The sequence below is a fragment of the Osmerus eperlanus genome, chromosome 21, assembly GCF_963692335.1.
Source record: "Osmerus eperlanus chromosome 21, fOsmEpe2.1, whole genome shotgun sequence".
In the NCBI taxonomy this organism is placed as follows: domain Eukaryota; kingdom Metazoa; phylum Chordata; class Actinopteri; order Osmeriformes; family Osmeridae; genus Osmerus; species Osmerus eperlanus.
In genome coordinates this window covers 8646593-8663389 of record NC_085038.1, presented here as the reverse complement: position 1 = coordinate 8663389, position 16797 = coordinate 8646593, and the positions used below count along the sequence as shown (strand labels likewise).

At 42.8% G+C, this 16797-nt stretch overlaps 2 protein-coding genes across 2 annotated transcripts; both read right to left on the bottom strand.

Moving 5' to 3' along the window:
* Positions 1-94: 94 nt before the first annotated feature.
* Positions 95-10411, bottom strand: LOC134007581 (OX-2 membrane glycoprotein-like). The gene is made up of 8 exons (XM_062447153.1): positions 10251-10411; positions 8329-8429; positions 8034-8156; positions 7572-7895; positions 6862-7191; positions 4979-5263; positions 4366-4467; positions 95-896 (listed from the first exon to the last, which is right to left on the bottom strand). Exons 3-8 carry the CDS (start codon positions 8122-8124, stop codon positions 892-894), a joined length of 1137 nt encoding a protein of 378 aa, XP_062303137.1. The 5' UTR covers positions 8125-8156; positions 8329-8429; positions 10251-10411; the 3' UTR covers positions 95-891.
* A 2464-nt stretch (positions 10412-12875) lies between these two features.
* LOC134007584 (OX-2 membrane glycoprotein-like) lies at positions 12876-16779 on the bottom strand. Its single transcript, XM_062447156.1, has 4 exons — positions 16714-16779; positions 13520-13858; positions 13100-13405; positions 12876-12998 (listed from the first exon to the last, which is right to left on the bottom strand). Exons 1-4 carry the CDS (start codon positions 16760-16762, stop codon positions 12931-12933), a joined length of 762 nt encoding a protein of 253 aa, XP_062303140.1. The 5' UTR covers positions 16763-16779; the 3' UTR covers positions 12876-12930.
* Positions 16780-16797: the final 18 nt, after the last annotated feature.

Below are 16797 nucleotides of genomic sequence, written 5' to 3'. Positions count from 1 at the left end.
AGTTGTGCCAAAAGTTAGCTGTCTGCAGGATTGGAGTGAAAGAAAAATGTAGATTATAATGAAGCCAAACCAAAGACAGTACAGAACCAAAAAACACGTTCTCATAAATCAGCAACGTTTATCACACCTTGTCACAAGTTTGGTTACCTCAAACAGCAAATAGAAAACATCAGTGTAGTCAAAAGAATAACATAATGTGTATTTTATTTCACACTGTGTCACTGTTATACTATTTAAATAAATAGTAAAAAGTAATGTGTAGTTTACTTTACACAGTCAGTCAGGTACGTTAGTGGCACAATATCCTCTCCCATCCTTTTTTTACTACAAGTATAACACTGATGGGATTAGAGTTCATTGGAAACCATTTTATACGATATCTTTAGGTTTAAACAAGTAACATGAAAGCAGAAATGAAGGCAAACACTGATGTCTGCAACATTCAATATATACTTGAATCTCTCAACTGTTACAACATACACAAACGCACGTTCACCCATCAATTTATCCAATGCACACCATTACATCTGCATTCAATAAAATAAACATAACTCTTTATCACTAAGCAGCCTTATATAATTACAAAGAATGTGCTTTATAGACAATGTTGTGAAATGATGCTTCAAACAAGCTTTTATGGGATTAAGAACCTCAAACTACCTTTCGGAGAAAAGGATTTAGCTTTGTATATCCACATTGCTAAATTGTGCTTTCTAAAGGGGGTTTGGGGACGGTGGTGTTGGTGGGGAACAAACTGGAACGCTGTCTGTCTTTCTGCTGCATGTTTCCTTTAAACAGAGTTGGAGCTCATGGTGGTGAGCAGCTAGGTCAGGCTGGGACTGGGGCGCTGGACGCTCATCAGGGACAGACCCCATAGCTCCAGGTCAAGGCTCAATCTGAAGGGAGGGAGTTGAGAGCAAAGAGAGAGAGATGGAAAAAGAGAGAAAGGGAACAAGAAACAAAGAAAAAAAAAGGAAAAGGAGGATAGAAATGGAGGGAAAGCAAGAGAAAGAGAGGGGAACAAATATCAGAGTTAAGAAACTGTTGCTGAAGAAAAGAATGATGCCTACGACTGGATGAAGTTGCCACCCATCCTTGAAAGGCCCATCAATCCCAGTTTCCCAGCTAAACCCCGGCCTTACCCAACCACCTAATCTCCTTTCCCCGTGCCACACCCACTGCAAGTCTAGTCAGTGGCACCCTTTTCCTGACGTGACTGCAAGGGGGTATTCTAGCACGTAGGAATCACATATCAACAAATCAAAACCATTTCTGTTGGTTGACAATAGGCCCTGTAGCCACATTGGTTTACCTCAGGGCGGATGTGAGTGGAGCTGGTCTTATTATTCTTCCTGTCCATGATTCAGTTCTTTGGTAAAGTAATGTTTCAGCCAACAATATCATAACTTTTCGGGAAAAAGGTGGTGGCTACAACTGTTCAAACAAGTATACCCACACTCACTCAATCACTCACTCACGCACACACACATACACACACACCAGAAAAAATAGTTTGGAGTATGGGGAATGTAGGGATACGTTTGAAAGAATAACATTTAAACGGGCACAGATGCTCTGTATCATCACTACCCTTGAGCGTGTGCTGTAACACAGAGCACTTCCCCTGACCACCACCAGGGGTCTCTTAAAAGACCGAAGTTCCTTTAGCTACATTGTTTCCATTGTGGACATGACATGGTGAATGGGGAAGATATGGGCTTTAAGATTCCAGTTTTTACTTTAGCTACCTCTCATCGCTCTTCCCTACCTCTCATCTCTCTTCCCTACCTCTCATCTCTCTTCCCTACCTCTCATCTCTCTTCCCTACCTCTCATCTCTCTTCCCTACCTCTTTTCTCTCTTCCCTACCTCTTTCCCTTCCTTGAACAATCAAGGTCACCCAGCCGTATACCCTCCAAGCGACAAAGGGCCCGAACATGTTTGTGTGCCGGACAGGATGTGGTTACTCCCTATACTTCCTGTGGTGTTGCAGATTAAAGGTGCCCCTGGAAAATCTTTCATCAAAAATAAATGTCTTATCTGGCACTTCCTCCTTGGTGTTTTTTCCAAAGCATCAATCATTACGACAAATTAAAAATAAGTCGCATGGATTGCTTAACATTTCTGAAAGTTGACAACAATCTCCCCCCAAAATACTCTACTATGATTACATGGGTCACACATGACCCAGCCCCACACACCCACAAATCACAGAGGACTGAGGTTTTTCCCGTAAAGTTGGTCTATTTCTTGACTCTGATCGAAGCAGACAGAGATTACAGTCACCAGTTGAATAAGCAGAACCACAGACACCCACCGTGGTTCCATGGTGCACTCTGATCATCCACACTGAAGACAGAGGCTCTCAACCCCCAACTCTACTGCACCAACACACCCCAGAAGAACACACATCAGCTGGATGTCACTCAATGAAAACATTTGCAACGTACAAACATAAAGGAAAGTTATTCTGCTCATTCCAAGTATTTGGAACAAGTTAACAAAGTTTCACACAAACAAAGATAGTCTAGTCATTCTTCATCTCGGACCCACAGCTGGCTCTCTGTCCACAAATCATCCTCAGTCCAAGTTGCATAAACACCACAGCCAAGCCTACCAAAACCGTCTTTCGACCTCAAAATGTGATTAGTAAGAGGGAGTCTCTACAATGTCAGCCAGGGCAGTGATGAATGAGGCCCAGGCTGCAGTTTGACAGACCCGTTGTTGTCCACTGGGCAGGGTGTCAGGCCTGGGTGTGCACCCCCTCCTCCTTCCCTCCGCTACTCCTGTGAATCTGGCTCGGGGAACACGATTAGAGAGAGTTCCTTTCCACTAGCACTGGGCAACCAACACAAATCACTTGTTCAGTGATTTTCGGAGAGTGGAATCCAGAAACGATAGAGAGGCCGTTGTTGAACGTTTTCCAGTTCAATTATTTTTGCCAAAGTGACATCAAGACAGTGACTGCATCCATCAAATGTTATCACAGTAGAATACTTATGAATTCAAACATTGCAGGTCTCAAAGTCACTCAGAGTGAAACAGCTGCTGTGAGGAAATCTCAGAAAGCCTTTTTCTTGATTGCCTGCAAACCAACAAAGCATAGTCTAACACTTCAATAAAACAGTTCTGAGTAGAGCTTTTGGAACAAGTATGAAAGAAATCATAGAGCACCCAATATGACAAGATATACTGTATCTGGCAAATTTGAGATGATTCAACCAAGTTAACACCCTCAGACAACACTTACAGTTCATAGACTACCTGGATGATGTAATGACCATGCTCTGTTCTAACACAACCCCTCATCTATGTGGTATATATAGTCCTCTTGCCTACCACTACAGCTTATCATGCAAAATTACCACCTGAATTCCTATCAGTAGTGTGTCTGAGTCTATGGGGCCACACCCTGCCAATCTCATCTTCACTTTGAGCACCCACTGGAAAAACGTTCTAATGTTGAAGGTATCAAGAGGTAGATATTTCTGTGGTTTACAACTACCTAGAAGTAAAGATAAAATGGATATTATTATGACAACCATCCAGAGAAGTCTGAGACCATTTCAGTTTCCTGTCCTTTTAAAGTCATTATTGTTCTATTCTGACAACACATCCTGTAAGTGGCGCGGCTTGTTTAACTTGGGGATTGGGCTGGCATAGTGTGGAGAGGCATAGATCCACATGCCACAGTGAGCTGGCACCAGGCTGCTTCCCCCTACGCAGGCACGTTCAATGCAGGATGCCCAGAGAGGGTCATGGGAAAAGGTGTTAACGGGAATTCTGGCAGTGAATGTGACACAGGTCTGGAGTGACTTCTGTCACTTTCCTGTGAAACTCCCACCTCCGTGACTAAAAGACCAGCATCGCCATCCTTTCCCACAAGTTTTCCATTTCAGTCACATCCTCTGTCCTGCTGAAACATGTCAAGCCCCAGAAGGATCTACCCGTAATGTTGTGTATAGGAAAAAAACAAACATATTTTTAGCTAGTTTGGCCAAGAAACTTTGAGAATTTAATAACGTTTCATAACATAACTAGTATGATTTGACCCTTAATGTCCCCCCGTTCCTTCTTATAGTTCAGAGTAATTGACCCTACTTGTCCTCTCACATGATAAGCAGTGAGAAAACACTACCCTTAGCCCTTTGAGACAGAGGATTCCATGTGTGTTTAATCTCTTTCAACGTTTGGAAACAGTCACTGCTGTGACAGACACTTCTGAATTGGCAGGCTAACCAGGTCACAGCATGACCTCTGCGTAAGAGCCACGAGGAGATACTGTATCCCATGACTCTGTCAGACAGGGGGGTTCATAGTCTGCATCAGTCTCAGTGCCGCGGCTCCCTATCGATTGGTTACTCACCGTCGCGGCAGAGAAAACACTTGCAGAGACACACGCACAGGCACAGCAGGAGCAGAGCTGCTACGCAGGACACAGAGATGAGGACTGCCAGAGCTGGTCCCACTGCAACACACACACACACACCTCTACTGTTACACATTTATCCTAATCGCACATGGCAGTACATGAATGAAAGAGGGAGAAACATGAACCATCTGGCGATCAGGTGCTGCAAGGTTTGAGCTTGCCAGTTTCTTATTTTAGAGGCCAATTTAGCCGAAACGGTAAAGAATGCTTCGTCATCCGTCAAACTGGCTATAATTGCACGTCACTAAAATAGCAGGGAATCCACTGGGAAGAGAAACCGAGATTCAAATGACTGCTTTGAACCTCAACACCCACCGGATTGCAATGCAGAACACATAACCCAGTGTTATGCATTTAGTCATTTAGCAGACGCTCTTATCCAGAGCGACTTACAGTAAGTACAGGGACATTCCTCCAGAGCGACTTACAGTAAGTACAGGGACATTCCTCCCTTATGCACACGGAACCACTTAGAAGGAACCCTTGTGAGACATGGAGGATGTGAAGACAACACCATACGGGGGTGCGATCGTCTAACTGCCCTCACCGTTTGTGTTCAGGGACACAGACATGGGCGTTTCCAGGCCTCTGTGATGCACCAAGCATTTGACGGACAGGTCGTTGAGCAGGCCCGATTGGAGGAGGAGGGTGCTGGTGACCCACGTGGTGCCGTCTCCCTGTTCGTAGGAGGAGGAGACAGGTGGCCCCAGCGTTCGGTTGTCCCCCTCTACGTTCCACACCAGCTCCGCAAGCGGGCGGGACCGGGCCGTGCAATTGGCCTCGATGACCCCGGGGGACGACGTCACGTAGGTCACCTCCGGTTTAGGGAGCACTGAGGTCAGCATCCGACATGCAGGAAAATATACCAGGGTTTAGATCATGCCCGGGAGGTAAAAAGAACACATCATTCAATTAATCCAAATTTAAAATCACAGTAGGGCTTCTACTTGTTTCTTCTTCTCGTGTATAGTTTTGTGTGTTTGTGTAGTGTTGTGTTATATTTGATTATTTGGCCTGAAACTGCTTGTCATTTTGTACAGTCTGAACTTTCTGATCCCAGACAACAGACAGCGTGTTTGTATCCACCCTGGCATGACAGAAAACGGCAACAATGCACACAGTCTCTATCTCTCTCTGACTCTTTTTCTCTCTCTCTTTCTCTCTCTGTCTTCATTGAACACAGTACCACATCCCCATCCAAGACCCTCACATATGGAAGAGAGAGAGTGAAAGAGGACTGAGTTCTATGTGGTGCGCTGGGAGGCTGGGAGGCTGTTAGTGCCTGGGTGTTGACTGGACAAGATCTGGGCTGTTTGGCTAGGATGGAAGCCGAGGGACAAGACAGGACACACACACAGAGGCCCTGTGTCTAGGGAAACAGTGATCCACTCTTCCCCTGAGTCCTCGCCCCAACTGAGTCACCTCTTTCCCCTTGACCATCACCTCTCCCCTCTGTCAACTTTATCACTAGCGAGTGGCTCACCGGGTAGAGTGCCATATTGGCTGAGGCCCTAACAGCAGCCAGGGGTCGTTTCTGGCTCGGACCATTTCTACATGTCTTCCACCTCTCTGTCCTTGACATTTCCTGTCTACCTCTAACTGTCTCTGGACGAAATGGGCTAAAAATAAGTCTCAAAAACGTTGCAAACACCCACACACTAGGAGTGAAGTCGATGACCACTTGTACAGCAGCCCCACAGATATTTTAAAGCATAAAGCGCGAAACTCAGAAACAGCTACACGCGAATGGGAAATGCACTGAATGTTCAACTTTTTGGGTGCAACATGACCTGAACAGAGCATCACACTCTCGGTTTCTGAGAGACTGGGGAACAAGGGCTAAGACATTGAAAAGAAGTGTGTACAGTCAGCACAGTAGCATTTCTGGACCACACTTGCCACTGTCTAAGTACAATCGTTTATTTACTCAAAGCTCTTCCCCTTCCTGTACTATCTTCCTGTATGAATACACAACAAGCGCACACACACACACACACACACACAATAACATAAAAGTGCCTCTTTCCTTCCAACCAATACCTCTTATTCTTAAACTTCACATGACCTTCCAGAATCTCTAAGATGATGATGCATGATTAGGCATGGCCTTCCAATGACCTGCAGAGTGTGTCGAGAACGACTGATAACACTCAGAACGACTGGCAACACTCCCTCATCTCCTGCCTCCAGAGAAGAGCTCTCAGCCTGGATCTGGGTCCCACTGCTCTTTCGAACCAAAGCCATTGTGGTCATCAACTACATCTACAGAATTCCTTATCTGTCATGAGGATTCTCACATCCAATCAATCACATGTCAGATTCCCAAAAAGGACAAATTATAGTTGGGTTGAAGTCACGGTGTCTGAAGCAGGTTATCGTCTCGGTTCAATTACAGAGGCATGGACGATCTCTGCCGGTCCACATACCCACCGTATACAGAGAGACAAGCCGTGGACCTCCTGGTGCCTTCTGGGTAGGTGTGGAACTCGCAGCTGTAGCATCCCTCATCCTCGGTCTTGACCGGCCGGATGGTCAGCTGGGTATCCCCCAGGGTGGGGCTGAGGGTGACGCGGCCCAGGAAGGGCCTCTCGACGGTGGGTTGGCCTCGCTTGGCGTACGAGGCCACGCTGGTGGTGTCCCCCTGCTCCGCGGTCTTCCTCCACAGCACCTGGTGCACCCTCTCCTGCAGGCCGTACCAGCAGGACAGGGTGGCCTGCTTGCCGCTCACTGCTGTCTTGTTGCCTTCCGAGCCCACTTCGCCTGGGGAGAAACAGACATTAACATTGATAAAGAGGTTTAATCCTCTGTGAACATCTTAGAGGAATGTGAAAAAGGCTGGTAAGGGGAAGACTTCTAGACCACCGAGGGTTAACTTAAAGCAGGTCTCTTGTGATGGTTCAGTAGAGACAGGAAAAGGTCTATTTGGGGGCCGGCCTGAACTCTTTGCCTTGGCCAGTACTGACCTCAGCCTACTTCCTGTTTTCAGACCATTAATGCACTATGGACTTGAGGTGGCGGGGTTGGGGTCACATTCTAGTAAACATTGCAAAATCTGAGGAGAAAGCGAAGCTGAAAAAGACCTGAGTCTCTAAGATTCGAATGCTTTCAGGCTTGCAAAGTATGAGGGTTCTGGAACTCACCAATGATGTTAAGGCAGGTCTTTCCCTCCTGACCTCCACTGGGGTAAATATCAAAGATGCACTGGTAGCATCCCTCGTCCTTAGGCCCCGCCCTCTTGATGGTGATGATGCTGACGTCGTTGCGGGAGGCTGTAAGTGTCACATCGTCGCGCTGGGAGGAGATGGTGACAGGCTGCCCCGGTTTGTACGCCAGGAGCACCTGCTTGTGTTGGTTCAGCCAGCGCACCTGCTTCACCGTGTGGCCAGTTTCCATGGTGACGTTACAGCCCAGTGAGAAGGGAAGACCCGCGATGGCATTCAGATTGGAGGGGGCGATCACCTCACCTGACACGTGATAAACATGTCAAACAGTGAGAAGGGACTTCACAGGATATCTCACCAATCAGGTAGAGGTATTCTCTGTATTGTTTTAGATGAAAACAAAGAGGCTAATCCAAAGGAAATGACTCTTCTGAAACACACCTCGAGTCAAAGACGTCACCATCACCAGGATCCAGAGCTGCAGGCCTCCAGGCAGGGCAGATGAACACATGTTTGGCTGCAGGACATTCATTAACGCTTATTCAGGAATGGACGTCCAGATCACTTCAGAGAAAACATAAATTAAGATGGACATGTACTTGCTTGAGAAACATACAGTCAGATTATTATTTGCTCCAAACTGCTTTGTGTATTTATCATTTGCAGTGTATCTCCATAATTCCCTAAACTGATCTGAAGGATGCCAATGCGGTTAGATTCTAACTGACAGACTCACCTTGGTGGTTGTCTGATGTGTATGGCTTGTCTTTGCGGTCTTCTTCAGGGTCAGTGCTGCGATGGCATCCTCCTTCCGGCACACCTTCTCTGTAGCCGTGGCTACGCCCAGGGATCAGATAATGACACGTTGGCATCATGCTATTTTCTCAGTCTTGTTATTGTCTTTTTACTGATATCAGCCCTTGAAGATGAACGTTATAACAGCTTCCTGCTGTGGGAGCTTGTGTTCTGAGGTGGGTCGCTACAAAAATGTTTTTAACATGTATTAAACATATGTTATGTCTATGAATTTGAAGAAAAAAAAACATAAAAGGATGATGGTGAAATATGACAGAACGTGTTATGTAAAGCATTAATAGCAAGTTCAACTAAACCACGTGGCTGTGAAGAGTTAGAGAAGGGCACAGTGAAAGCAGAGCACAGCACACTGCACCAGCGGTGGTCTCTAAGTCACAATAACCTGGGGTCGACACCAACGGCTATCACCATGGTAACTTAACTCCCCAACAACAAAAACAATGTATAAGATTGATCTAATGGTTGCTAAGTCCTGTGATGTTTCATATCTGCCCCCCGTCTAGCACCCTACCTACAGACCATAATCACCTGGAAACACTGTTTGACGTCTTTGATGTCTAGACTGCACCGACCCCCACAATTTCAAAAGGCACATTTCTGAGGAGCTGAATGTCTACGTTGTAAACAGTAGCAAAGACATCCAGTAACCAGGTTGTAACCATGTTCCAGTAGAAGCTGTCATTTATCATACCATGTTAAGTTAGGCCTCACAGATGGAGATGAATGCACAGTGACAGGGCTACTGTAAGAACAATGATTCTGTACTGCAGTGGAGAGGGCTAATGTTAGCCAAGCTCAGCGGTTGGGTCCCTATATGAAAAATAAGCTTGTGGTTGTGCCCCTGTGTCCGCCTTGCCGGGAAATCCACTTGTTGTATAGTGACAGTGAGAGGCTTCAACAGTGCCAGAGAAAGTAAGTACCTGCCGAAAAGCTGCCCTGAGATCAGATTTCGGAATCTAAATCCAAGTTCTTTAAGTACGGAGTTTGAGTAAAACTGATCTTAGATCATATGTTAAGACTGAAAAGTAGCCTCATGCCAGACCAGAATTTAACAGCAGAGCTTGAAGGGTATTTTATGGGGTCTTCAACAACATGAACCATCTGGGTTCAAGTGTGCATCCTGCCCCTGTTGGGATAGATTTCAAACAGTTCTGCTGTTTTTCCACAAAGTAAAACAACTAAAAAACGACACATTTACATGACTGATCATGAACAGGACGTATAGGTAAAGCATAGCTGTCTTGATACATAGTTAAATGTAAAGACGATAGAGCCTCTTCCATGTCCGTCTACTTCAAGGCGCAGTCAGATCATCTCCTGAACCAAGAACTAGTCTGATTAGGCTACTGTTTCTGACTGTTTGGGGTATTAATTATTAAGGTTACACTTGACAAACTATATCAAGGTGCATGACAACAAAAAACTGTCACTTCAGAAAAGCCATGACCCTTCAAAGGCTTCACTACTTCACTTGTCACTTACCTACTGGTAAGTTAACTCATGGTCAAATCTATGTGCAGGTGTGCGTGCAGTTATATATTCAACAGATGCTGAGCTCAGTTTTCCTCAAGAAAATGTGAAGATCTGATAACAAAAGGTCCCATCTGTTTTACAATTATACCGCAGAAGAGGTAGATGGGTGTCAATGATGTTTCGTTAGTTGCGGACGACATTGCTGTCTGCCGTACCTGCAACAAACAAACTACACAGCATGAAAACTAAATGTACATCTATTTCTGAAAAACGTCTTATCAAAATGAGTAGGCAATACTTTTAATAACATAGCCTATTATAAAATAAAAATGTAAGACCAAAAGTTGTCTTCATTTACCAGTAACTTACCCGTTAGGTAGAGCATGCAGGCGGATTTTGATTGGCTTACGATCACGGTGAACAGCGCAAATGGTAAGTCACAGTAAAATCCATTTCCAAGTCTTAGCATTCTGGTGTAACTAAACAGTCTGGTGGGTTAAGGGCACACCGCCTATTGGCAGCGTCAGAGGAAGCGCACCTCATTTACAGGACGGGCCCAGAGGTCTCCAAGAAAAGAGTTGGATAAAGTATGCCGATCTGGTTATTAAGTTACACAATGGTGACCTCTGGTGGTGATTTGCAAAGGTTGTTGAAGTAATGAGACATAATAATTTATTATTTGTATAAAGTCGTATTATTTTTAAAAAGCGTTCAGCAGGCTTTAATAAAATTGACAGTGAAAGAAAAAGTGAAATAAAGTTGACATTTAAATGACATATAGTTAACTACTTGTAAACAGTCATATATCTAAATTGTATGTATTCAATCAGGAACAATGTCTGCTTTCACATGGTTCACCTCAGGTAGCATAGCCTACCTAACCACCAAATATAAAAAAATAAACAATAAAACAATTTGAGAAGTAATTTCTGATTTAGATCACAGCAACTGAACAATTTGATCAAATGTAGGCTACTGGGTTGTGTCAGCACCATCTCACTGGCAAATGTCAGCTCAGTAAATTTATCACATCAGCAGGAGTAAGTCTTGTTTAAAAAGTTCCTGAAATGAAAAAAGAATTACTCATGAACAGCATGCGTCAACAATAAGACCTGAACATATTTAAAGAAAAAAAAAGAAAATTACTTGACTTCTGACTGCATCTTTAAATACTCTTACCATTCACCATTGTCATTACCATTATGTTGATTCATTGAGACTGTAATAGACAAGAATGATCAATTCATTAAAAGTTGTATTATCTATCGATTAATTTCTTGTCATCACAACGGCATTGTTCTATGCATTATGACTTACTATGATAAGGATCAACATGAATTGAAGGCAAATATCATGTCTCCATTATATTCATTATCAATATGTTTTATAGTTGTGATGGTGTGTAATTTTGTATTATACACAATTACAAAGTCCATGGGGGTATTAGTCTTGGAATATTTCATAAATGACCTATGGCTGCAATGTCCCTAAACACGCTTACCTTGAACTCTCATTCACTGAAAAGTCTGTAGAAGAGGGAAATAGAGCATATTCATTTTTAATTTTTGGGTGTTAACGGGACTAATCAAACAGTGGTACAGCTTAATCAGTGCAAGAATGTAATCAGCTTGAATACTGTAGCCCAAAACCCATTCACTTTCTATTTCAATTAAATAAAGCAGATGAAATAACGAGATGGCAGCTTATGCTCTTTTGTAGTTACCAATCGCACTAGGGGATTGTGTTCTGAAAAAAGAACATTTATTAAGTAGTTACACAAATGTGTGTTGTAATAAAGCATATCAGAGTTGACAGAATCAATGAGGATGGCTTACTTATTTGGCAGCATTCGCTTAGTCAAGGAGTTGCTGAAAATTACAAGCTGAATTACAAGAATGAAAACCTTCAAATGTATATATAATACATAGACAGTATTTTATGTATCTGAAGTTACAACATGCCGTAAAGTGTTAATGTTACAGCATGTAAAGTACAGATGAAATGCAACAAAGCACTGTGTAGTGTCACTCTTTACAAGATATAACACAGTAAACTGTATATCTTTATAGTATCAGAAGTTATATGCTGGCATACTTACTTTCCATGTGGAGTGGTAATGGTTCTGGGGGAATAAGTATTAACCATATTAGGAAAAGAGCCAAAGCACTTGTTTTACAATTCACAAGCGATTTCTAGTGTTGTTATTTAAAAAGGCACTGACATTTGTTGGTTAATGAATTCACAAAATGATATCCTTAAATCATCGATCATTTCCTTGTCAGGACCACTAAATGCTTTCATTCATCATGACTTACTGGGTTCTTGGCGTTGCCTTTTGAGGAGTGCGTATGTTTTCATCAATGTTGGAGATATCGGAGGACTTTCTGTGTAAAACAAACCAGATATAATCAGCTTGAATAGTGTAGCCCAAAACACCATTCACTTTCTATCTTAATTAAAGAGTAAAGCAGATAAAATAACAAGATGGCATCTTATTCTCTTTGGCAGTTACCAGTCTAACATATATTAAGTTGTTGACAAATGTGTGTCATAATAAAGCATAACAAAGCTGACAGAATCAATGAGGATCAGGACCACAAAATTCTTCCATTCATTATGACTTACTGGGTTCTTTGCGACGACTTTATAGGAGTGCGTATGTTTTCATAACTGTCAGAGATATTGGAGATGGACTTTCTGTGTGAAACAAACCAGATGATGTCACCCTCTGACCCCAGGTTACATCACTGTATCACTATGTAAAAGCATTGTCTGAGAGATGTATTCAGTCATTTACATTAGACTTTGTATTGTCTTGCTAAGCTTTAAACTTGACTGGCTTAGTTAAACATAATTTCAGGGTAAGGAAACGATCCCTTTTCTTACCTATTTTTCCTCAAAATCACTAAAACCAGTATGACTAAAACCACTAAAAGAAACCATGCACACATTGATATAATCACTAGACCTGTGGACACAGACAGAAATGAGAGATTAAGGTAATGGTACAGTACATGTAAAGGTACATTACAGCTGGTCAATGGGTCAATTAAATGGTCAAATATGAAACATGACAATACTTACGACTTCTCTCTGTGACCTGATCCACCTGTTCAGCTGATCAACAAAAAAGAACATGAACATGAAAATTGTTTAACAGACTCCTTTACTTTATGTATATGTGTGTAGTGATAGAACATGACATCAGCTTATCTTACATGGAACAAACGCTTGGTCAGTTGCTGTAATCAACATGGACGCCTCTTTGCTGGCACCCCCTGGGGACTGTGATGCCACACACCTAACCAACGTGTCTTGGGCCACTGTCACCCTGCCGGTTGAGGTGACAGTGATGGTTCCATTGGGGTGAGGAACGTGGATAGTGCTGGAGTTTAACAGAGGGAGATGTTCAGGGATTTCCCACGTCACAGTTGGAGCAGGCCGTCCAGTGGCAGAGCAGGAAACGAATGAGGTGCCATTGGTGTTGTTTGTTTTTGTTGTGAGGAGACTGGGTTCATACAGCTCTATGGACCAACAACAAGAACATTGGTGTCAATGATTGTATAACTCAAATGTGTAAAACTGATATTAATGATGAAGTAGACAGGAAATGTACATATTTACAAATACAATTTTACCATGAACTTTGATACAGTGCTTCTCAGAGATGTCTTCGTATGGGTAGATGATAAACAGACAATTGTAGCAACACTCATCCTTCCGTGTCACATTCCTGATAACAATAGAATTGTTGTGCAGTCCAGGGTCACTAAACTCTACCTTCCCCTTAAAATGAGAGTTGATCACAGGACCATGGCGTTTATTAGAGGTGCCCACATCTTGTTTAGTCTTTTCAACTTCTTTATTCCACGTGACTTGAAGAACCTCCAGCTGTTGCATGAGCTTGCAATTAAGGACTGCGTCTTTTCCAAAGTTAACAATGACTTCATGACGAGTTTCCAATGACTCAAGGCACCCTGTATGAAGTTGCTGAAACAGTTATACTGACCATTCAAACTATTACATTATAATGTCAACAATAACTAGTTCCTAAGTAAGTACTTATAAATAAGTAGTCATTAAGTATTTATCATCTGCCATCCCTCATCCTCAGTCATTCACAGACATCCAAGTGTTTTTGCATTAGGAGAGTGAAGACTAAATTGTAGATCAATCAGGTTAGTTTTACAGTTTTTCTCCATTGCTTTGGCTCAATTCTTGAAACAGAAATGACATTCTCAAAGCTCTAAGTGCATTTGGCAAAATAGCCTATATGGTTCAGCACAAATACATAGATCACCTTCAAAAGGTCATATCTCACCCAAAACAGTTAACTCATGCTTCAAAACCAAATCATTTTCTCATATAAATAGTCAGTCCCCCCAAAATGAAAATTTCCTTCTCGATTGCTTTGGCTCATCTCTTGAAAAAAAGAGGAAATTCTCAAAGCTTTAAATACATTTGCCAAAATAACCTAGATGGTTCAGCAAAACACCATGGCACACCTGCAAAGGGTCATCTTTCTCCTAAAACAGACAACTCATCAGTCAAAACTAAATCCTTTTCTCATACAAATAGTCAGTGCCCCCAAAATGAAACGTCCCTTTGGCATTGTGTAAACACTGCAGGTCAAAATTATTGTTTTTTTTTTCAGTATGACAGTGGACCATAAAAATATCCCTCATGTGCACTGTGCTACAGTTACTGTAGTAGATGTTTTCTTTCCAGAATACTATGTGTCTTCAATCTACTCAGACGCTCCCATGTTACCCCGCTCCTCATCTCCCTCCACTGGCTTCCCATCACGGCCCGTATCAGATTCAAGACCCTGGTACTGACCTTCCGAGTGGTGAACAGGACTGCACCCGACTACATCAAGTCTCTCCTCCAGCCTTACACCCCCACCCGCCACCTACGGTCTTCTTCTGACAACTGTCTGGTGGTCCCACCTCTCAAGACGCCCGCTCCCAACCCAAGCGCTTCTCCTGTCTGGCCGCCCAATGGTGGAATCACCTCCCCACCTCCACCTTCAAGAACTATGTTTCTTCCCATTGGCACTTATTTGCTTTTCACAATGTATGCTTCATGTTTTGGCTACCCACAATGTTTTTGGGGCTACCTCATTGTTTATGATCATTAACCTTATGCACTTTTGTAAAGTTCTCTCTTGGAAGAATAGTTCTCTCTTGCTAAATGAATAAATATAAAATGTAAATGTAAATGTGTATCAAACAGAAAAAAGATTACAGTAATTCAAGAGTAGCCTACAAGGTTTCACATCACATATTGCACTCACACTGCTTTGGAAATTGTTACTGTAATTGCCATACATTGTGGTTACTGTAACATGAAACGTGTACAGCACAATATAATGTCATACAATAAGCACATCAAAACTAACATTATGTATAACCTACACTACCAACACATACAGTAAGAAAGTAAAGCAAAGTTGGAGTTTCACTAGTTGTCGTCCTCACTCTCCTGCTCATCCTCACGCTCCTTTCTGTCTGGCCATAGATTTCATCGACATTACATCTGATGTTCTCCCTTGCGATGCAACAGGGGAAGAATCATTGTGCATGCCGCAACCATCCGCTACACTGATCTGCTGTTACATCTTCACAAGCAGCATCCATTGCCTGGAGCAGGGACCTCTGGTTTTGAGCCTGATGTTCATAGACCCTCCACCTACATGCAGAAAAAAACTCCTCGATAGGATTGAGGAATGGGGAGTAAGGTGATAAGAGCACCATAAGCATTCTTGGATGGGCAGTGAACCCTGATGAGTGGGCCACGGTGGAAGCTTACATTGTCCCACACAATGACAAATGTAAGCAAGTGAGGCCCTACCAAACCCCTCTCATGTAGAGGGATAAGATCGGAGTGCAGGTGGTCCAAGAACACCAGGTGCTTCTGGGTATTGTATGGGCCAAGACTGGGAATGTGGGTGACTACACCATTCTCTGAAATGGCAGCACACATGGTGATGTTGCCCCTGAGATGGCCTGGGACAAGCTCTATATATTTGATGGAAGCATTTATACTCCTGGATAGCTCCTGTCAGCTAACTAAACTTATTGTGTGATTGGTAATCGGATGTGTCCCCTTGTTTAGTAAACTTCTAGTTGCACCTGACAATGGCCGGGTTTCCCAGATTCGTTAAGCTCTTAACGCTAAGAGCTTCTTAGGAGCGTTCTAAGAACGCTCTAGAACGCTCTTAGAACGCTCCTAAGAAGCTCTTGGCGTTAAGAGCTTCTTAACAAATCTGGGAAACCCGGCCAATGACTGTGACCAGTTGATCCAAGAGATCCATATTACAGTATATACCATGATGTTTTTCATGGTATTATGTGCCTGAAAGATTTTGACAGTGGAGTGAACTATTGTGCAGGTGATGATGTACACAAGGAAATTATGCCAATATGTTTTGCAGCGAATAACCACTTGACTGAGAAGCAACAGTCAGTTTAGACCAGCAAGATATATTCAATTGGTAATTGGCCTAACTGAAGGCAATTGTACTTAACCATTTCAAAGATGTGCTCAATCATTTGAAATTTGTGCAAACTGTAGGCAATTGCACTTGTCATTTACGAGGATGTGCTAATACAATTGCAATTTGATTAAAGGAATGACAAATTCCAATCGTTTGTGAACAAGTGCCCAGTGGTTTGGAGGTTTGCACGTGTTATTTTGAGAATGTCATTTCTGTTTCGTGAAATGAGCCAAAGCAATGGGGAAAAACTGTAATAGCATATTAAAACATATATAAAAAAAATATTCACTAGCAGCTATTACACAGTACATTTATTAAAAGAAATCAGCTTACCTGTAGGAAAGAGAAGCAGAACAAAAAGAGACGCATGTGCTGCAGGCATAGTGAAATCGTTTTGTGCTCGCTTTTATGTGATTA